The 19,624-nt window shown below is 45.2% G+C and overlaps 1 protein-coding gene across 1 annotated transcript in view; it reads right to left on the reverse strand.

The window, feature by feature from the left end:
- The window catches only part of ZNF608 (zinc finger protein 608), a 106,325-nt gene that overhangs the window by 3,158 nt on the left and 83,543 nt on the right, over positions 1 to 19,624 (reverse strand). Inside the window, exons 4-8 of the mRNA XM_081232609.1 lie at positions 7,039 to 7,126; positions 4,068 to 6,522; positions 1,975 to 2,392; positions 1,145 to 1,388; positions 826 to 977 (exon numbers count right to left, since the gene is read on the reverse strand). Coding sequence (XP_081088735.1) covers positions 826 to 977; positions 1,145 to 1,388; positions 1,975 to 2,392; positions 4,068 to 6,522; positions 7,039 to 7,126 — 3,357 coding nt within the window. The remainder of the gene's footprint in view (positions 1 to 825; positions 978 to 1,144; positions 1,389 to 1,974; positions 2,393 to 4,067; positions 6,523 to 7,038; positions 7,127 to 19,624) is intronic.

The raw sequence follows: 19,624 nt of genomic DNA on the forward strand, positions 1-19,624 counted from the left end.
ATGGAAGATCATTTCAAAAGACATGCATTAGTTTCAACTGGAATTGAGCCAACACTAAAGTACTGCTCCCCGCCAAAGCGGCATCAATGTTTTCCTCAAATGATTGAAATAAGAGGACCTCTCTCATCTCACTCATAATTGCAGGTTTAGAATCGACCCGATTTCTTCCTAGAAACAACTTGCACATGGGGATCAGGAGAAGAAGGAGTTGTAGAGGTTTCTTTAAGGTCAAGTTTTCGGATGACTCGTCTATATTAATTACAATTTGTGAGGGGAATATATCTCACAATTTTAAGCCTATCTTTATATTTGCCTCCGTTGAGAACATACATCCTCATATTATATGTTAATATCAAGCAAAGCAAATCATTGCCCTACGCCTCCGGAAGTATTCCAAAATCTCTCAATCTCTGAACACTCAGAGAAGCTCCAGTTCTCCCAAATCATACTTTGGTTAAGGATCGTGGGTTTCTGAGGCATTTTTACCCACTAGAACTTAACCACCGTTTCGCTAAAGTTCTTTTTCTTACTTGAAAAAAAATCTTCGCACTAGAAGGAGTACTCTTAGGAAAGGAGTCATGAATCATCCTTCCGGGTTTCTTTACAGAGTCTCAGGTAGACACACACAGACGCACATTACAGTGCCCATATTTTAATTTATTCCGAACTTCTCTTTTCTAGGCAAGAACTACCACATCCTTTGTATTTTCTCTCTTCCCAACAGTCTCTAGGACTAGCAATTGCATTTTTCTGGGGGAGGTGGGTGCGTGGGAGTGGAGCTATCTTTCACAAAGACACACGTCTGAATCACTTCCGCAGAGTTACAGGGATGTGTGGAGGAGTCAAGGTCAAAGCAGAACAGAGACAGCCACCACTCCTTAGCCAAGTGACTCACTCTGGCACATGAGTGCAATACAAATATTTCGCGCCCAAGGTTGGTTCCTATGAATTTAAATGTCCGGCTAACAAGCATCCTCCTGGGTAAGCAAGGTATAGATTTTCCAGCAGAAAAGACTGCTGCTACCTTACACGCTTTAACAATTTCTTCCCCCATGTACTTTTGAACATGCCATTCTTTCCATATAAGACTAAAAGAACGCCCTGAAATCACAGCTGGGTTCCCAAACCATTTATATTTCAAGACTGTTCTCTAGCTTGTCTGCTTTTCTCCCCCTGAAACATAGTACTTGTAAGTGATGACAAAAGGAGGCATACGGCGGGAGACTTGCTGCGGTACTGGCTGGCGTGCTGGTGGAGCAAATCCAGTGCTTTCGATTCAGTGGTTGTTTTCGTGGTGATGCTAGGGCTGGTATTGACCTTCTCTGCCTCTTCTCTCCCTGACATCTTCCCGTAAACAGGGTAATGAAATCCTGGCGAGAGATAGGCTCCTGCAGATACACAACAAATGCCACATCAAGTTACAGACGACATCTTAAAAAAACAAACAAACAAAAACCATTTGGATGACACGAATTTGGGACAAGAGTCGGAGATCTTAAAGTAGGGAATATTGCATTAAGAATGGGCTACGTCATCGTTAAACTGTATCTAGGTTCTCCGATTCTCTTCTCCCAGTTAATTCATCCTGATGATCAGAGGTTTCTAAAAAAAAATGAGCTTCCAGCCATTTCATATGTTTATGTGTCCGTTTAACTCCAAGGAATAGTAACTGTTATGATTATGACAGTAAGTGCTCAGAATATTTTCCTAGGCCATAAAGTATCTGTCAGCCTAATGGCTGCAGCAGACCATCAGAGCCTATGGAAACTAGAGCTAAGGACTCTTGACATTTCGTCTAGAAAAAGAAAAATCTTCCATGAAATCCGTTTCATCTTTGGGACTTCTTTAAGTAGCATTAAATACAAGCCAAACAAAGGTCACTCTTGAAGCATCTAATTTATCCTGAGTTTTAAAATAGCTAGTATTTGAACACAGCCTCTTCCCTCCAATACAGTGAGAACCCATGACACGTACCAGGGTAACTGTGCATTAGGACGGGAGAAACAGCCCGGTATGCAGGGTGGCTGGGGTCATACATCTGCGGGTAAGGGTAAGCATGCAAGTACTGTATGTAGGACTGATGCTGACTCATGGGGGAGGAGACGGCCACTCTGGCTCCCCGAGAGTCCTTCCAGTTCACGGGAGTCTTGCGATCATCGTTTTTCAGCTTGCTCTCATCCAAGGATTGAGAATCAGGACGCTTGGCCTCTTTGGGCTCCTCTTTGATGCTCGTTAACGATACAGGAAGGCTGGGCACACCACCCTCTTTGTTGGGGGTTTTCCTGGGACTATCCTCTTTTAGTTTCTTTTCTCTATCAAGTTCTTCTGACTTTTGCGGGTCTAGGTATTTGGGTTGGTATACATAATGATGCCATGTCCTTGAATCTGGATCCTGGTTTTGAAAAAAAAAAAAAAAAAGACTTGTTTCAAAATTTCAATTTTCAAGAAAAGCTCATTCATCACCATGACAGCACGATTACTACTACTTCTAAGTTAACATTTATTTATATGCTCGCACTGTGCAATGAGCTTTACCGCCTCCTCTTACAGGAGGAGGTAATGTCTGAGGTAGGCATCATTAATAATCCCTTTTACAGAAGACAAAAGCTAAGTTTTTCAAGCTCAAGTAATATCAGGGTCACACCGCTGCCCAGTTTGTGGAGCTGAGCTTCCAAACTTAGCTCCGCTGGAATTCAGAGCTGGGCTGTTAATGTCAATTCTTAACATTAAGTAACATCCTCAGACATATTTAATCTAACCTCATTTTCCTTTTAACATCTCACACAGGTAAAAAGAATTCAGAAAACTCAAGCTGGTAACAATGTTTTACTTACTGTTTAAGTAAGTTTTACTACGGTTTAAGTAATTATTATATCAATTTACATCATTTAGAGGGGAAAACTCTTGGTTTCCTAATACATTTTCTTCACCTACTGCAGCTGAGGCTTAATATAACTGCATCACGTCTCATTATGTGCTGATATCTTAATCAAAACAAAATTAAAAATTAACAGGACACATTATGGCTTTTCTACCAGGAAACAAAGGCATCCACAAATCTACCAAATTGTACAGTTCTCATGCAGCCCTGTGAAGTCAGAGCTTGATTCGAGCCTCCAGAAATGGGGAAACTGAGGGTCCTTAAATGGCCTTTGTGACCGGCCCATGCCATTCATGATATAAACCCACTGGGTATCTAGGGTTAAGGCCCAACTCTGGGACAGAAATGAGCATGAAGAAAGGATTCCGTTGCTCTGATTCACCAGGGACCTGTAAGACCCCTCCCTCTCAGTGGGGGCTGGGATGCTGGGAAATACCAGAATTAATACTCGTGGGACTGCAGTTGAGTCAGGACATCTGAATTGTGAAAGTGCTGGCCCATGTGTGGTTTCATGGTGACCGATTTTCAGGTGTTGGCACATTTAACCTCAGACTGGCTGACCAGGGGGGCTCTGGGGTGACTGCCTGAGGCCCATCCACCCAGACTCCCCGCTCTCCTCACAAGCGAGAAGCACTGAGCTCTGCTCTGGGGCCCTTAATGTAGAACATAAAACGGAACCCTAGGCACCTCAAGACACCCTGAGTTTCACTAAAAAGATGAGTGGGAAATGTGAATTTAAGGTCCCCGTCTTAATATGCCCAGAAGATGCCAAAATGAATTTGAAAATGTAAAAGAACAAATCGTTTGAGTGCTCAGACTCAGAATCTCAGAGTTAGAAGAGAACTCAGCCACTATGGGATAGAATTCCCTCACTCTGGACTCAGAAAGAAGTTAAGGGATCTCATCAGAGTCAGTTAGTTCATGGCATGGAACATGAGTCTGCAAAGCACATGGCCAAGGTTCTTTTCACTACACAACATGACAAGGAAACAGTGAGCAATGTACATTTCAGAGGTACACAAGAACTCCCGAGAATTCATTTAAAATATTTTTCAGGAGGAGAGGACTCCAGCCTAAGGAACCCTTGGGTGGATTTCCTGTGAAGAACTCTTAACCAGATCAAGCCCAGCCATGTACAAGTCTCAGACTGCTCTCTCCCTGTGGGGACCACACTCCACAATCTTACTTGTTTAAATCTCGAGGTTGGGTCTACACCTGTCTGCTTCATAGAGTCCATGACAGATTTCATTTCTACAGCCTCCTTAATAAGCTGGTGGTTTTCCATCTGCTTAGCTTTGAAGCTGTCGGCCTGAAGCTGCTGCTGGTGATTGGAGAGAAGCTGTGATTTACCTGTCTCCTCAGATTTATTAGGCACTGACGGCCCTAGTTTAGAATGGTTTTTGTTAGGCTCCGGAGTAGAGGGAGCTTTTGAGATTGTGGCCGATGGCATGTTTTTCTGTTTACTGTCCTCTTTGCCCAGCTCTTTCAAGGGGAGCTCATTTTTCCTTTCACAGTCTCCTCTCCCAGTTTGGGCCATTTTCTGCTCTGCCAGCCTCTGGTCCTCATAGTACTTCTCATACTGCTGTCTATAGGCAGGGCTGGTGGCCATCAGAGACTTCTGGTCCATATAGAGCCCGTAGGCGTACTGGCCATAATACAGTGACTGAGCCAGGGCCGGGTGTCTCTGCGTGATCACCGATTGGTGCTGAGGCTGTAAGGATGCAGAATTATGGTCCACTTTCTTGGCCTCGAGCTGCTCTGCCTTGTCTTTCTTATCTGCATCTTCCTCAGACTCCTTCTTGATCTTCATTCCCTGTGCACTCCCGCCGTTCCCAGCTACAGGGGCACCGACCTGCCCAGGGTGCATGTAACTTGGAGAATAATAAGGATCGTAGCCATGGTAATAGGGAGAGTGAGACTCTTTCATCTGAGATGATTGTGCTGTCGTTGAAGAATGCCCTTTTACAACACCATCCTTACTAGAAAGGATATCTGACGGGGAACTGGCCTTTGACCTCACGCCCTCCGACCTGCTGTCAGAACCGCCGTCATCGGCAGCATCAGAGATGTCCGAGTAGGCAGGGCTGCTCGTCTTGGCTGCGGAACTCTCGGCCCCATTCTGGGTCAGCACGTGCAGCGGGGCCACGGGCGCCTGCCCGTTCACCAACGCGCTGCACTCCATCCTCGAGGCACTGCCGATGGAAGGGCTGGGAGCATTGTCGGTGAAAGTGTAAACCTTATCAGCCTCGGCTTTGATACTGGCCATCCGGCTCTCCTGCGACTCGGACAGTCCGTTCGCCAGCCCTTCATTCTTGTTGAGATGGTCCTTTAAGAAATGCCCGGATACATCTCTGCCAGCCCCCTTGGCGTCCTCCAGTTTGCCCAGCTTCGCATCCGTTTTCGGGCTCCCCGTCTCTTTCCCTTCTTTGTCCTTCAGCTTCCGCTTCTCCTTTTTCTTTTTGTCTTTGAGCGACACGAGAGCTGGGTTCACGGTGACGGGCTCCCCCATAATCGTGGGCTTTGGCTGAATGGGCTTTAACGGAGGACTCTTTGGTGTGGCCTGGACCGCCGTGGTTGTGAGGGAGGGCAGTCCGGGTATGGTCCCCGTGGTGGTGCCCGTAAAGGCTGCAGTGGGAATAGCGATTAGCTGTGGCGGCGTCGGGGCCGGAGCGGGAGCAATGGGCCGGGCACTTTTAAGCTTCGAGAGGTTTTTGTCCATTTTGCAGCTGTTGGCTTTTTTGCCCTTTTCTTTCTCTCCCAAATTTTTCTTCTCGATTAAGCCTTCTGCTTCCAGTTTGGGCATTTCAGCAGCCAAACTGCCGTCTGCTGCCGAGCAGCTGTCTACGGTGGCCGTCATGTTGGAGATGACTGGAAGGTTGTTGAGGTCACTGTTGAGGCCCTTCTTTTTGCCAGAATTCTTCCCAGGCTTCGATCCTGTAACAGAGCCCGGGCCATTGCTCATCAGCTCTCTCTTCCCCTTGGGGGTTCCGGGGGGGTTCCCCGAGCCAGGGGACACTGGCGCCTTCACCTGCTCGTAAGTCGATACACTTGTGCTTGGCTCGCTGCATTCCAGCGCCACGTTGCTCAAGGCCTCCTCGCAGTCCGAGATCTTGCCCTCGCTGTCCGGTTCGAACTCCAGCTTGTTCTCTGGGTCTAAGTGGGCATGAGCCTGGTGGTACCTGAGGCCGTTGATGTGCTTGTACTTTTTGTTGCAGTTTGGGTGCGGACAGTCAATCAACACTGGAGAAGAGCAGCCCTGGTCCAAAAAAGTCGTCTCTGGTTTCCCTTGAGGGGTGGTGGGAGTGCTTCTTGAATTTGTGCGGACACGCTTCCCGGGCTTATTGTCCTCGGAGCTGGAGTTCAGGTCTAGCTCCATCGGAGGCTTGTTTTTCCTTTTGTTGGTGGAGGAGGGGCTGGCTTTGATGTCCTCGGCGGCACAATTCGGGGGTGTCCTTCGCCCGCTGGCATTGAGGCTGCCCCGCCTCCCTTTCCCATTGGCCCCCCCTCTGTTCTTGTTCTGCAGCCCTCTGGACTCTGTGAAGCTGGCCTCCGACCCCGGGGCAGCTGCGGTAGACCTCGCTCTTTTCCCCCGGCCCCGGCCCCCTCTCATCTCCAGGTCGCTGGTCGGTGACTCGCAGAACCTAGGGAAGCAAGTAACAGATGTCAAAACGAGCATCCCCAAAGGAGCCAAGTGAAATCACAAGGCACGCAATGCAGCAAAGAGCAGGCAACACCCCAGCAGCTTGAGGGCTGGGCCCAGATAAAGAAAAGTCACCCAATTCTTCCACTGACAATTTCAACACCTGCAAAAGAACAGGCTACCAATGGCTTATGCTCATCCTCAGAAAACCAGCTCGGGTAGCTAAGTTTCCAATCCAGTTCAAATTCCCATATTGAGAAAAAGAAAACAAAGGAGAAAGAGAAGGGGCAGGAAGAAGCGATCTCCCTACAAAAAAGCAACCCAGCATCTGCATTTTACTGTATTCAATCCTGAATTGCTCATTGCTCTTTTGCCTGGTTTCAATTACAAACTGACTTTTATGTATTATTAATCTCTCTCTGTAGTCTCCTTGCAAAGAGAGGATGGGGGAAGGAGAGGGGAAGAAGAGGAAGGAGGAGAGAAAAACAGAGCCTGAAATCGAAGGCTCCATGCCTACCTGGGAGGGGCCCAGTCGTGCTTGGTGCAGTCCAATAAGGTCCCTACATAAGTTTTGTTCCTCCACGTGACATTGACCACTAGGACACCTGCAGGAGTGGGGAATGAAGACGGACCAAGGTTAGCACAAATTACCCTATTTCCAGTTCATTTATTATTACTATTCTTTTTACCAGCAAAGCTCTATTCTCATTTGCTTTCAAAAGCTGTGGTTTGCATTCTTCCTCTTTCTGGTTTCAGTGACCTCAAGCAAAAACCCACAGGAAATTGTGTGTGTGTGTTCACGAGCATACGCGCGTGGTACAAAAGGGTAAGGGCTGCGTGTGAGAGTGTAATCAAGATACTGCTGACAGAAGGAAATGGTTTTTGCCATGTCCTGCTGTAAAACAGCAACACTCACCTCTTAATTTTTCTATTATTACACATAATTGCTTTCGTTTGGCAAGCAGCCAACAAAAACTAAGCCCCAGTTACCAGCGCTTAAACCAGAAGGTGACTGAAAGCGAACGGTTTTGCTTCCAATTCAACAATATAAAATAACGGTGATTTTTATTTAGGAAAAAAATGATGCGCATGCACAAAAATAGGTCTAGAGTGGGGGAAAGCGGGAGCTTGGAGTTCAGATAGCAGACAATCAGCTATGATTTCTCTTTCCTAATCCTCCCCTCTCTGGCTTTGTGAGACAAGAATCAGCCTTGGTATGGTATCTGTTTCACTGTTTGGTATTGTTTCATATTAAGGACTCCTAAAATAGCCCTCTTAAGAAAATAAATGTGCACAATAGGTTTGCTCTTGGGGTTATCTTTAGAATCAACTTTAGTAAGCATTTGCCACAGAGGGTTAGAAAAAAAAAAAAAAAAACAACCTCAAAACCAACACGCTTGTTTCCTGCAAGCCATTCTGCTTTTCCCAACTGCTTTGCAGACAGACAATTTAATTTAGCACTGCATCTGTGAATTACTAAACTTAAGTGCACTTAGTATACCAAATGTCACAGGGAAACAAAATATAACATCCTCTTTATTTCTCTAGAGGACAAGTGCCATATTTTTTTAAACTCACTCCTTTAAAGCATACAGTAAAAGGACCTAGATTTTGAGACACACATAAAATATTAGGGTAAAGAAATAAAGTATTTAAGTGTGTCTTAGTTTCTATAAAGCACCACTCCCCCTTCTTTCTTGGAAACACCAAGGGGCAATACTCAAAGTCTATTTCTAGCTGGTCTACTCGCGTGCTCACTGCCGTTTTGAATTCTGCAGAAAATCTGTACTGAACTCCTTTGTGGTAAGGGACACCTCACAAGGTAAGACTCATTTCCTTGGGAATGTCTTTAACAGCAGGTAAAATATTTGCATCGTTGGGACTCAAATAGTGGGGAAGAAAGGATTTCTTTCAAAGGGCCCAAAAAGAGATTTAAAAATTGTTTCCCATATGGTCTGTGTTACTATTACTTAGGTGACAGCTGAACTTACTCACTATATCAGTGGGGGGCGGGGGGGAGGGGGGTTTGAGGGGGAGTTAGCACGAAGCAAAGCAAGCATTTCCTCAAATCATAGTTGACTCCATTCTAATTCCTTCAGGGAAAAAAAAAATTAAAGCCATTGAGTATAAAAATTCTTATTGAGATGAGAATCGATGGTAATTAGGCATTTGGTCAAAATGTGCACAAGACGGAACAATTGGAGGAAAGGATTCTTTATGAGCACATCCCTTCAGGAAAAGGGAGGGGGTGGGAGACAAGGAGAAGGGGAAGACGAGCTGGTTTTCTCATCATCTGCTCTCTGGGGCACTGTGTGTGGTGTCAAAGACCTTTGCAGCTGCTTAAAATTCTTTAGCATGTCAGCTATATTTACAGTGCAGGAATCTATCTGTACTGCCAGAAGGGTACTGCATTTTAGCTTTGGACGCAATAGGCTGAAACACCGCGTTCCAGAGTCCCTGATGTAGCACAAATGTATAATTAAAATTGCTTGAAAGGAAACATGAAAGAAACAACAAACCCTCCATTCTTACAGTAATAAAATTAAAAACAGGAAAAGTCTGCACAGACACTTAACATTTGTCTGCAGTGAAAGGCTTTTGTTATTGCTTTTCCCCAAAGGGTTTCGCGTTTCCAGCAAATGATGGCCGCGGATTGGCCGACGCCTGCTGGGAACGCCGGCGCCTGATTGGCTGAGCCGAGGGCGGCCGCCCGGACCAGCGAGGCAGCAGCCCGGGATAAAGGAGCATCGCCAGGGGAAGAGGCGGCCGCGGTGGCGGGCTGGCCACGAGGCGAGGGCGCGCTCCCTGAGCCGGGGCTCTCTTGGGGACAGAGGGCTGCCCAGCTCCGTAAATCAACGCGGGCTGATCCGTGTGTTGAAAGGCTACTGTCCGCGTGACCGTGCTGGCTTTCCCAGCACGACCCACACTGCGCTGCTCCACGCACACACATCACGCCAGCCCGCTCACAGCCCTCAGCATCAAATTCCTGGTCTCGGAACAGGACAAAGGGAAACGTGGGGGCCGGAGAGAAGGACGGGACCCCAACACACAGTTAATCGTTGGTTAGGTGGGGTTATCAGGTGAAGCTGTCACATGGGAGAAACACAAGTTGAAACTTCCACGCTGCAAAACTGTTCCCATCGCCTGACACTATTTCTTGAAGCCACACTCCTATCTAAGTACAAGTGACAGTATTATAATCATTATCATTCTTTAAAAAAAAAAAAGTCTATTTTCAACTTCAAAGGGCCTCAATAAGTCAGCCTAATTTTCTTAGAATCCCTCTATATTTTAAAAAAAGTTCAAAATAAATGCTCCACTCCCTGGAAGATTTTGAACAGTTTCTTAATTAAATACGTGTGCTTGGTCTATTTTTCTTTATATGCACAGTCCACAATGTCACGTAATATTTATGTCTGCCTAGAATTCACGTGCGAATACACGCACGCACATGTTTACGCAGCCAAATCTGCTCTGTATTGGAATGAAGGCTTAAGGAATGCTTCCCATATAAACTACAAAGTGTACTGTTTCTTTGTCAGGAAGTCTATGTTTAGACAACATCCTATTGTGAGGGGCCAAGTACAAAGGTGATGTTTAGTTCTAAAAGATATAAACGGCTTATCATTTTGAAGTCACAGCGTCTTGAACACTTTGTAACCCATGGCCATATAAATTAAAGCAGGCTATACTTTTTTAAAGGCATAAATGCCCAACATGAACATGAGTCCTTCAGAAGCCCAAATTTGAGTGTTATAAACCTGGGCATGGTTATTTTTCTCACTTATCATATATAAACTAAAAACAAATGTACATTTATTCCAAAACGAGTTAATATTTCTCTTACGACACATGTATTCCTTCAAACATCTGGCCAATTTGCAAGGTGCTGGGGACACTCTGTACAAGTCCTTTTCATCTTTATCTTCTCAGGTATCCCACCAGATTTATTATCTTCCCTTCCCACCCACAGACTGGGCATCATCTTTCTCAAAATGCTAATAATGCCTGCCCTGTAACACTTTATATTTGAAAAATATCTTCAGATTATTACCAATAAAGTAAAAATAAAGCTGAAGAGAGCAACAGATGGTTTTGGGTGTGCTTCCCACACAGGGTTTTCTTCTTTGCATTAAGGGTATGTCTTAGATACTGGTACACAATGTAAGCGGCTGCTGCCACAAGGCATATTACCTACTGGACACTTAGGAAGAAGGTGGTCTGTGCTCTATAACCTGAGCCCTTTCCTTACCTCTATAAAAGCCCAAAGAGCCCTGAGATCCCATAAGGATTCCACATTCACAGTATTCTATTATCTCCTCTTGTCAGTACTTCGCAGTTAAGTGTTCCCAGAGAGATGGTCAGGCCCATTAAGCATTTATTGTGCATCTACAGAGTACACAACACTAGGAACCTATCTGGCGCTACAGAATCAACCATGTTTTTTGCCTGTAACTCCATACAAACTCTATACTTTTAAGAGTCTGCAAACTTGTAGCCGAACATAGGGATACCCTGTATTCCAGAAGTGGAAGTATGGTTTGCATATTACCCATACTAGATAGTAGGCCCCTTAATCCATCTCATTAAACTAGACCCAGGATGTGACTTTCATAGTAACCGCCCTGCCCACAGTCCCTGCTCAGAGGGTAGTCTCAGGTGACTAGGCTCCTAGACCACTTCTCCTAACCCTGGCCTCCTCTGACTGGTCCAGTGATGGGCAACTGAAGCAGAGGTAACTAAACAAGGACGTGCTTTGGGAATCTGAGCTAGTGGTATAGAAGGGAAAGTTGATAATAAGAGTAGAAACCTGTAGGTCACAAGCTACTGAAGGGAGAGAGGACCATGATGGAGACAAGGATAGAATAGCTATGAGACAGAGGCCAATGGGTAGTGCAAGGCCCTCATATTTGTGTGTCCCTTTTCCTGCCTGCTTCATCACTGACGAGGTGGAGGTGGGGGGGGGCGGGGGAGGGCAGTGTCTCACCAGGACCCAGGACTGTCTTGGTATTTTCTTGTTAAAAAATTGTCCCTGGTTCTGAACTACAATCTGTCTTTGAACACCTAGGTCCTGGATGTGCCTTCTGATACCCTACAGACAGTCCACTTGACAGCCTTTCACCCACGCAAGGACAATGACCATGTCGATATTCCCTTTGCCTCCAGTTGCCCTCTTTTTTCCCCTCCAGCAGAACAAGTTTCTTCAACCATTCTTGATATCGCACTTTTAACTGCCCTGGGAAAAAAACCTTTAAAGATGGACTTGACCAAATCCCCAAGGAAAGTTCAGGTTTCTAATGAATTAGGACCAAGCAGAGACCAAGTCTAACGTTCTCTCTTCTATGAATCCTCTCCAGACACACAGACCATGCATACCTCCAGAAAACGGCCACTCCCTCCTGAGTCCCCACTATGCTCCATCCAAGTCCTCTCCCCAGTGGATGCTCCCCAGAATCCATGGTTTCCCTCTGAGTCCACAGCTAGACACTTTCTCAGCCTCCTCCCTACCGGTTAGACGTGCTCCTGTCCCTCAGTTCTATGAAAGGCAAGTGACCCGGTAAGTGCCACTGCCAGGCCTGACCCAGAAGAATCTCCTGTGCTTGTGCCTCAGATCTCTTCACCTTCCTGGCTCGCTGGCATGGAGACTACAGCAACCCGGAAGGTCACAGAAGATGGCAGAGCCTCCCTCAGCTGGGACCCTATGACAAGGAGAACCCGCATCCAACAGGAAGACCGAATTCACTCCATTAGGTGAGCAGCAAATAAACTCTGACTGTTTGAACACTGCGGAGACTGTCTTAAACTACACGGTCCCTTTAAAACCTTACTCCACTCATATACACAAGAGGCCTGTCTCTTCCAACCCAACTCCACTCCTTGAAAACATGAGCACTGTCTGCACCTACCGTACCTGTGGGCACAGTGCCCAGCACATGGAGGGAGTTCATTCGACTCCCAGGGGCTACTAGATGATGACTGAAGAAAATCGAGATGGGAATGCTACCCAGTGTCTTCTTGTCACGATTACCATACTTTTCCAATAAGCATCGTCTCCCACTAGCTTCAAGATGATAGGAATTCTCCGTGGAGAGATTTTGCTTTGAAGATGTTATAAATAGGGTTTATGAATTACTGTTACTGGGATTTGTGAAGATGTTTCCTCAAGAACTGGGCAAATGCCTGATTTCCCAGCGGATCAGCCTAACTCTGTTTATAGTAGAGTTTACAGACTCTTTCAGAGTTTTTAAAGTGCCTCACCCCTGGGACAGAAGTCTTTTGCCAAGCACTGCAAATGCCGAATTTGGAATCCGACATCGTTTTTTGGCCCTCTTATTCACACTGCCACATCTGGATGGCCTGGGTGTGCACTTGTGCAGTAAACAGAAACCTCACTCCAGTTAACACCGAAATGGAACCCATTTATGCCACAATCCTTTTTTTTTTTAAGTGTACACATTTCTTTCCTTCTTTCCATTTTCTTTTTTTCTCTAGTAGAAACATTAGTGACAATAGAAATGCCACAATATGCTGTTTCCTGAGTACAGGATAAAGTTCATGTATTTAGGATATCACATTACTCTCTATTTTTATACAACGTGACTATTGTACAAGGTAGGATTTATCACCACTCCTCTGTACTGAACTCCCTCCTTCTAAAATTCTGTTGTGCCCAATACTGGTACTTTTTAAAAAGCTGAGTCTTGTCTAGTACACTTGTTCATGTTCCTGGCTTCAGAGCTTCAAACCTAAAGATAGGTCTTTCTTCAAAGGACAAAGTTCAGTTTATAATCATTGGGGGGAATTTTAAATTCACAACTGGGTTGCCAATGAAGTACCCGACAGCCAAAGAACAGAGGGACCTCCCTATTACCTCTGCCAAGGATGTATGGAGAACCAGGACCAGGAAAATAAGTGTTGCGACATGACCAGAAAATGCAGTATTTTTTTTTTTTTTTTAAAAGAGCTCTACTGCTGGGCTGAATGTTTGAAGAGTCACTTTAACCACATCCTGTAATCAAACCATCTGGAACACAGTGCTGCGATTAGTCACCCTGAACAGTGGGCTTTATCTGAACAAATAGTGTAGGCAATGGGGTTGGGAGATAGGGCAGTATTAACAAGGGGAAGTGTAATGAACGCTTTATGCCCTAGTGTGCCGCCACCCCAGTCATAAACCCCAGAGACGCACTGCTCTGGTGTTAATGTCCTGCTTTATGAAAGCACAGTGAGCTTAAAGATTAAAGGAGTGAAGGGCTAAAAATTGCTGGTTTGGATAGATGTTCTCTGTCGGCGGCTGGAAAAGGCTGGCACCACGCTGTCTACGTTAATTATAACCTCTCCAATGACAGTTCAGCATTCCTAGTAGGGTTCGGTGTTATTTTCAGGACATTAGGAACAAGGTCCGTTTATGGGAGGACAGTTATGATTCTTTATTTGCCAGAGGTTAATCTGAACACTGAGACATTTCTTTCTGGTTCGTCTAAAGCCTTTCCCTAAATAACAAGAAAAAAATGTAAGACCTTAATTCAAATAAATGTGTTAAACCAATACCGAAAAGCAATGGCAAAAGGCTGCTGTAATCTACATTTTAAAAGATGATGTTCTGTCTTACTTGACTGTGCTTATCTCTTTCAAAAGTACATTTGATCATCGGGATAGAATCTATGGAAATCTTAAAACAAAACAAAAAACCTGAAAGGATTGCCCCCCCCTCCCCACTAAATACATCGAATAAGCCCTAGAAGAGGGGGTGGGGAAACTTGGCTAAAGAAACCTTGTTTCCCCATGGGTCTTATGGTTTAATACACAAAAGAACAGAAAGCCACTTCCATCACTGTCACCTCCCCCGCAGCCTTTGTTCTGAGGCTTGATGAGCTGTATTGATTTGGGAAAATCATTGAGCTTCTTGGAAAACTAGACTCTCGCTTATTCACTGCCATCTATTTCTTTCCCGTGAAGACAGGTGGTCGATATCCAGTTGACTGGTCAGCGCAAAGAAGCTCTCGCTGCTTTTCTTTTCTCACTTCCCTAGAAACGTTATCCTTCCCCTCTTCTAGAAAATACAATGGCCTGTGAAGAAGTCTTGTGGGTAAAAAGGGGGAGCAGGAATAAGGCTCTTTTTGTAAGGCACCACCAGGAACACAGAAATGCTGTCCCACACATTTGCATGGGAGCCTGCACCACCTATGTGGATGGTGACAGTATTTTCACTGACCGAGAATGACACAAGTTTCAGCCTTCATGAGAATTTTGATAGCCCAAGATATAATTCTTTTTAAATCAAAACAGATCACTAGAGCTCAAATATTTACTAAGAGATGCTTTACTTCTTTTAAATAATCAGTACTTACGTTTTAGCAAGTTTCATAGTTCACAGGTGTCATTATAGACATTTGGGGGTATAGCCAGGCTGCGTCCAAAGCCCCCTCACCCCCCCACCCTTGTGCTCCCAAGAAGATGCTTTTCAGATTGTGATCCATCAGGGCTCAGCCAGAACACAACAGGTTGAAGATAAAAGATGAAGGAGGGAGAGAGAGAGAAGAGACAGAACAGAAAAAACACAGTCTCTGAGACAGACATTTGGAGCAATTTAAATGCATTAACTGAACAGGTACCTGTGCAGAGTATATGTACACACATACACATTTGTACAAAGAGGTTTCATTTCTTGTCTTTGAAAGTCTCAGTAAGGTATCCTTGAGGCTTGATAAGCGACAGCGCCACTCTGGTTTCCAGGGCAAAGCTCTAAACCTGAATTTTCTCCTCCTCCTTTGCAGGCAGGCATTAGTTTATGTGAAATCAGATGCACTTGGATGAATGATTTCTAGTGCTGGCAGGTTTCTCGGGCCCTCTCCTTTTTGGAGGCACAACTTCCTCATGAGAGTAGGAGAATGATTTCTCGTCCCCCCCTGCCCCCTTCTCTTTCTCCCTGGGAAGACGAGGGTTCAATGCCAACAGTAACAGAATGGACTCCCCTGCCCCAATCCAGTCTCATAAGCTTCAGTTATTAGCTCGTTGGGAGATCATTTTTTCTTCCTTTAAATAAAAGCATTCCAAAGTTTGGGAAAGGTATTTGATAAGTATTTATTGAAGTAGGCCTGCAATGAGCCACGATAACGATATGGTTGTTATTTTATTACCTCCTGACACATCGTTCCTTTAACAGGGTTATTTTAGGAGACAGCTAGGGGCCCTGGGCAGACAGCACACAGCCAGCATGCCCCAGGAGGAGAGGGAAACAGCCTCTATACACTCCCACTTGCAGCTTCGCAGGCCACTGAAGATAAGCAACTGGAAGAACGCAGGCCTTTCAAATCATCGGGCCCAGTCGTTTCCTGCACTTAATATTAATTACAGGATCTTTTCAGCTAACAACTTCTGCATCCAGGATCTCCACAATGCTGTTTCTGCAACTTGAAAAACAGGTAAATAGAACAGGAAAACCAGGCCACAAATAAACTATCCTGAAGGCAGAACCTTCCCCTCTACAGCACTGCCCCTAAAAGAGAGTATTCTTAGGGCTAAAAGGAGGAAGGAAGGCGCAGGAAGCCATGAATCTGAAAGGTCATTTAACAGATACCTGCCCTGTCCCTGTTTCCTGCGGCAGGCTGCAGTCTGTTTCATGCCCAATGCTCCCCCGTGGCAGGAGCAGTGGAGGAAGGGGCAAGAGGGGAGGCAAAGTAATCACTGAGATGAACGAAACTGAAAGATGCAAAGGAAATAAAATCTAAGACTGAAAACCCTCACACACTTGGGGAAGGGGGTAGGCTTGGAATAGGGTTATGAAGGCATCAGTTCTCCCAATACCTCTCATCACCTGTCTTCCTCACAGACCTCTTGTAGATCAATCTCGTGGGTGATTAGCAGTTTCAGATTTAGATGCTAGTGAATTGCTTGTCAGAATCTGTGTTAACACAACTAGAGATTTTAGGACTGCATTTTAAAGTAATTTCTTACCATCCCCAGTCCTTGAGATACAAGGAGACAGTGGGAACCAATTGACAATTATGCTCGTATCAAAAAGCTGCTACTGATGCATGTATCTCCCTGGGACTGAAGAGCCAGGCTTCATATAAATTATGATGCTTTATTTAAAACCAGAGCGCTTATTTGCTTTTGTGCCAGCTCTGGGCCCTTTTCATCTGCAGCTCTACTGGGCCCAGGAGAGCACACATTCCTACAGCTCTGCTGGCCACCAGCTGTGTCCCCGTAAATCATAAAACCTCTGAACAAGCCATTCTTTACAAAGGCCAACAGCATTTACTGGAAATGATCACTCTGCTATTATTCCACTTGCTGAAATTTAAAATAGCGATTTACAACAGCAGCTGAAAAACAAGGAACTGCCTCTCAATCGTGTGTGTGTGTGTGTGTGTGTGTGTGTGTGTGTACGTCAACGGGAAGGCTCTGATGTATCTGGCACACAAAGGGGTGTATTTTGTGTGTCCCCTAAGACTCACCATCTTTGCACATCTAAAAAGGAAATGCGGAACGCGGACATCAGAGAAGCCAGAGTCAGCCTCGCAATGCAAGGCAATGGGATAAGTGAGGTTTCTGTCACTGGGGACCCTCCCTGTTCTCACCTGGAGGTGACCATGGCCAGCAGGCAGCATGGGAGGTAATTCACACCCTCTGGTAAGTGAAGCCACATAATTATGGCTCAGGTTCAGAATGTAATAGAAAAAGCAAAAATAAACTGAAGGATTAAGTCTAATCAAGCTCAGTCTGCAGTCAATTTTACTTCAAGGACCGGACAACGGAAGAAGAAAGACTCAGAGTGCCTGGGGATGGAACGGAACAGCCTAAACACCTAGAGAGATGGCTCTGGAGACAGACCCACCAGGCTCAAAGCCCACTTCGTAGCTGCTTCATCCTGAACTACACCTCTCAGAGCCTCAGTTTCCCCATCTACAGAGTAGGAATAATATGAATATCAAAGAAGGTGTAATTTGTGGAAAGCAATTAATGGGATACTGACATAAAATAGTCACTCAGCAAATGAACTCTGGCTTCCTCACCTCTGGACTCTCCCTGTAACTGAGGTCCACCCACTGAAGAATGGAGGGAGATGCCAACGGACTAAGGATCCCCCACTGGGAAATACAGCCAGCAGCAAGCAAGGCCTCCTGCGTTGCTTCCAGGGGAAGCAACCTCAGATATGGGCATCTGTACTAATTATCCTGTATTCCTGGTGACCCCGCTAATTGAACATGTGGTGTATCTATCTGTCCCTGAGAATCTTAGGGGCTGCAAATTCCAATACTAAGGACTTTTATTATTTGATAAACAACAAGGTCCTACTGTATAGCACAGAGAACTATATTCAATATCCTATGATAAATCACAATGGAAAAGAATATTTTAAAAAAGAATGTATGTATAGATGTAAACCAAATCACTTTGCTGTAGAGCAGAAATTAACACAACATTGTACATCAACTATACTTCAATGTTTTAAAAAAGAACTTTTATTACTTCTATACCTACCACCAGTTTCAACCAATAAAAAGTCATCCTTCCTACCACATCCACTGTTTAAAGCAAACGTTTCCTCATTTCAGCACTCAATAGTAAAGCCACTGAGAAATGCAGTTCTAAATCCCTGAAGGCTCCTCTCTGAATTGGGGTAAGAAAACCTCGCATCAAGATTTCGGGGACAGCGAACTGAACACCCGACATCTGTCTAAATTACCAAAAAGCAAATTTCAAGGTCCCCAGTACCTCGACAACAGAAACCAGACGGGGGATGCAGATAGAGCTTACGTGCAAACTCAACTTTCCGACCCCAGCTGAGCAGACCAGTTTTCATGACAATGGTCAGAGGCTGCCTTCCCACCCTCCCCCATCCCACATTCCAAAGTTCTTATCTTTCAGGGAAGAAAACAGCCCCACAGAGTTACAAGTATTTCAATAACGTGCTTAGAGACCAGCTCTTTTCTGTAAACAAGCCTAATGAAGCGTGACTAACAGTGCTCTCTCCCAGAGCACAGCACAGGGAAAAGGGCCTTTGTTAGCACTTACTGGAGCAAGTCATCGTTTTGCTGGAGCAGAACAAAACTTAGCTGGTTATTGATTGACCAGCCTCACTCGGTGTCACTGCTTGGCTGTCTCCTTCTATATACCGTGTGTATAAATACATGTGTTTACGTGGACACAGAGGTGCTCTAGACACACTCCCGCATACCCAGTCACACGCAGCCATCTCGGCTAACTTTGGGTGACATTCCTCTGCAAACCAGGTGAAGGATTCAAGGCATCTAACTGAAACCTAATTCCTCTCTGATACCTGTATCTCTTCTAGCCCTTGATATTACCTAACGTTTCTCTCCATGCTGTCAGTACCACCGACCTCAATTCTAGAGCCTGTAAACCGACACTCCCCAAGGACACTTCATTAGTTTCCAAAGTCATATGATTACATCCTAGGGATGACTGGCTTTTGCTTTTTAATAAATTCCAAACTGCCAGTGTTTCCTTCCCCAACTCACCTACTGATTCTGAAATTTAGCTCCACATGATAAATGCTAAATAAATATCCCATGACGACTCGAATTCTCTTTTTCAATTAAAGTTTGCCTTAAATGGTATGAATACTCGCAACAATGATGTTAGCAGGAATATTTTAAGTGGACCTGGACTTCTTTTTTGGACCAACAAGAATTCGAGTCAAAACTTGCTTTCCTTGCAACTCTGAGCACAAATTTCCGTATAAATTATTGACTGCACTTTGGCCTCATCTGAAACATTAGCCCCGCAGGCTGATAAGTTCTGACCCCAGGTGGCACATCAAGCCTCTGAGAAGAGGCTGGACCGTTGGAGCTTTGCACTGGGGACTAAGGCGTGAGAGCCAATCCATCAAACGCTCTGACAGCTTTTACAGCCTCTGAGCATTAGGCCCAAGTCAACCTCCAAGACTCCCATTGTTCACATGATTCTCTTCTTCTCAGGTCTGATGAAGTTAGGGTTAAGTCCAAGGCTTCAGCAAGAGAGAAAGGCTATTGTTAGTAACTCAGTCTTTATCGACTCTGACCTGCAGGGCAGCCAGCTTGAAGTCTTTTCCAGAAAGTAATGCCCTGTTAATGGCTGCTCATCAGCAGGGTGTG

This window comes from Mesoplodon bidens (assembly GCF_964165515.1).
Source record: "Mesoplodon bidens genome assembly, chromosome: 4".
Taxonomy (NCBI): Eukaryota; Metazoa; Chordata; class Mammalia; order Artiodactyla; family Ziphiidae; genus Mesoplodon; species Mesoplodon bidens.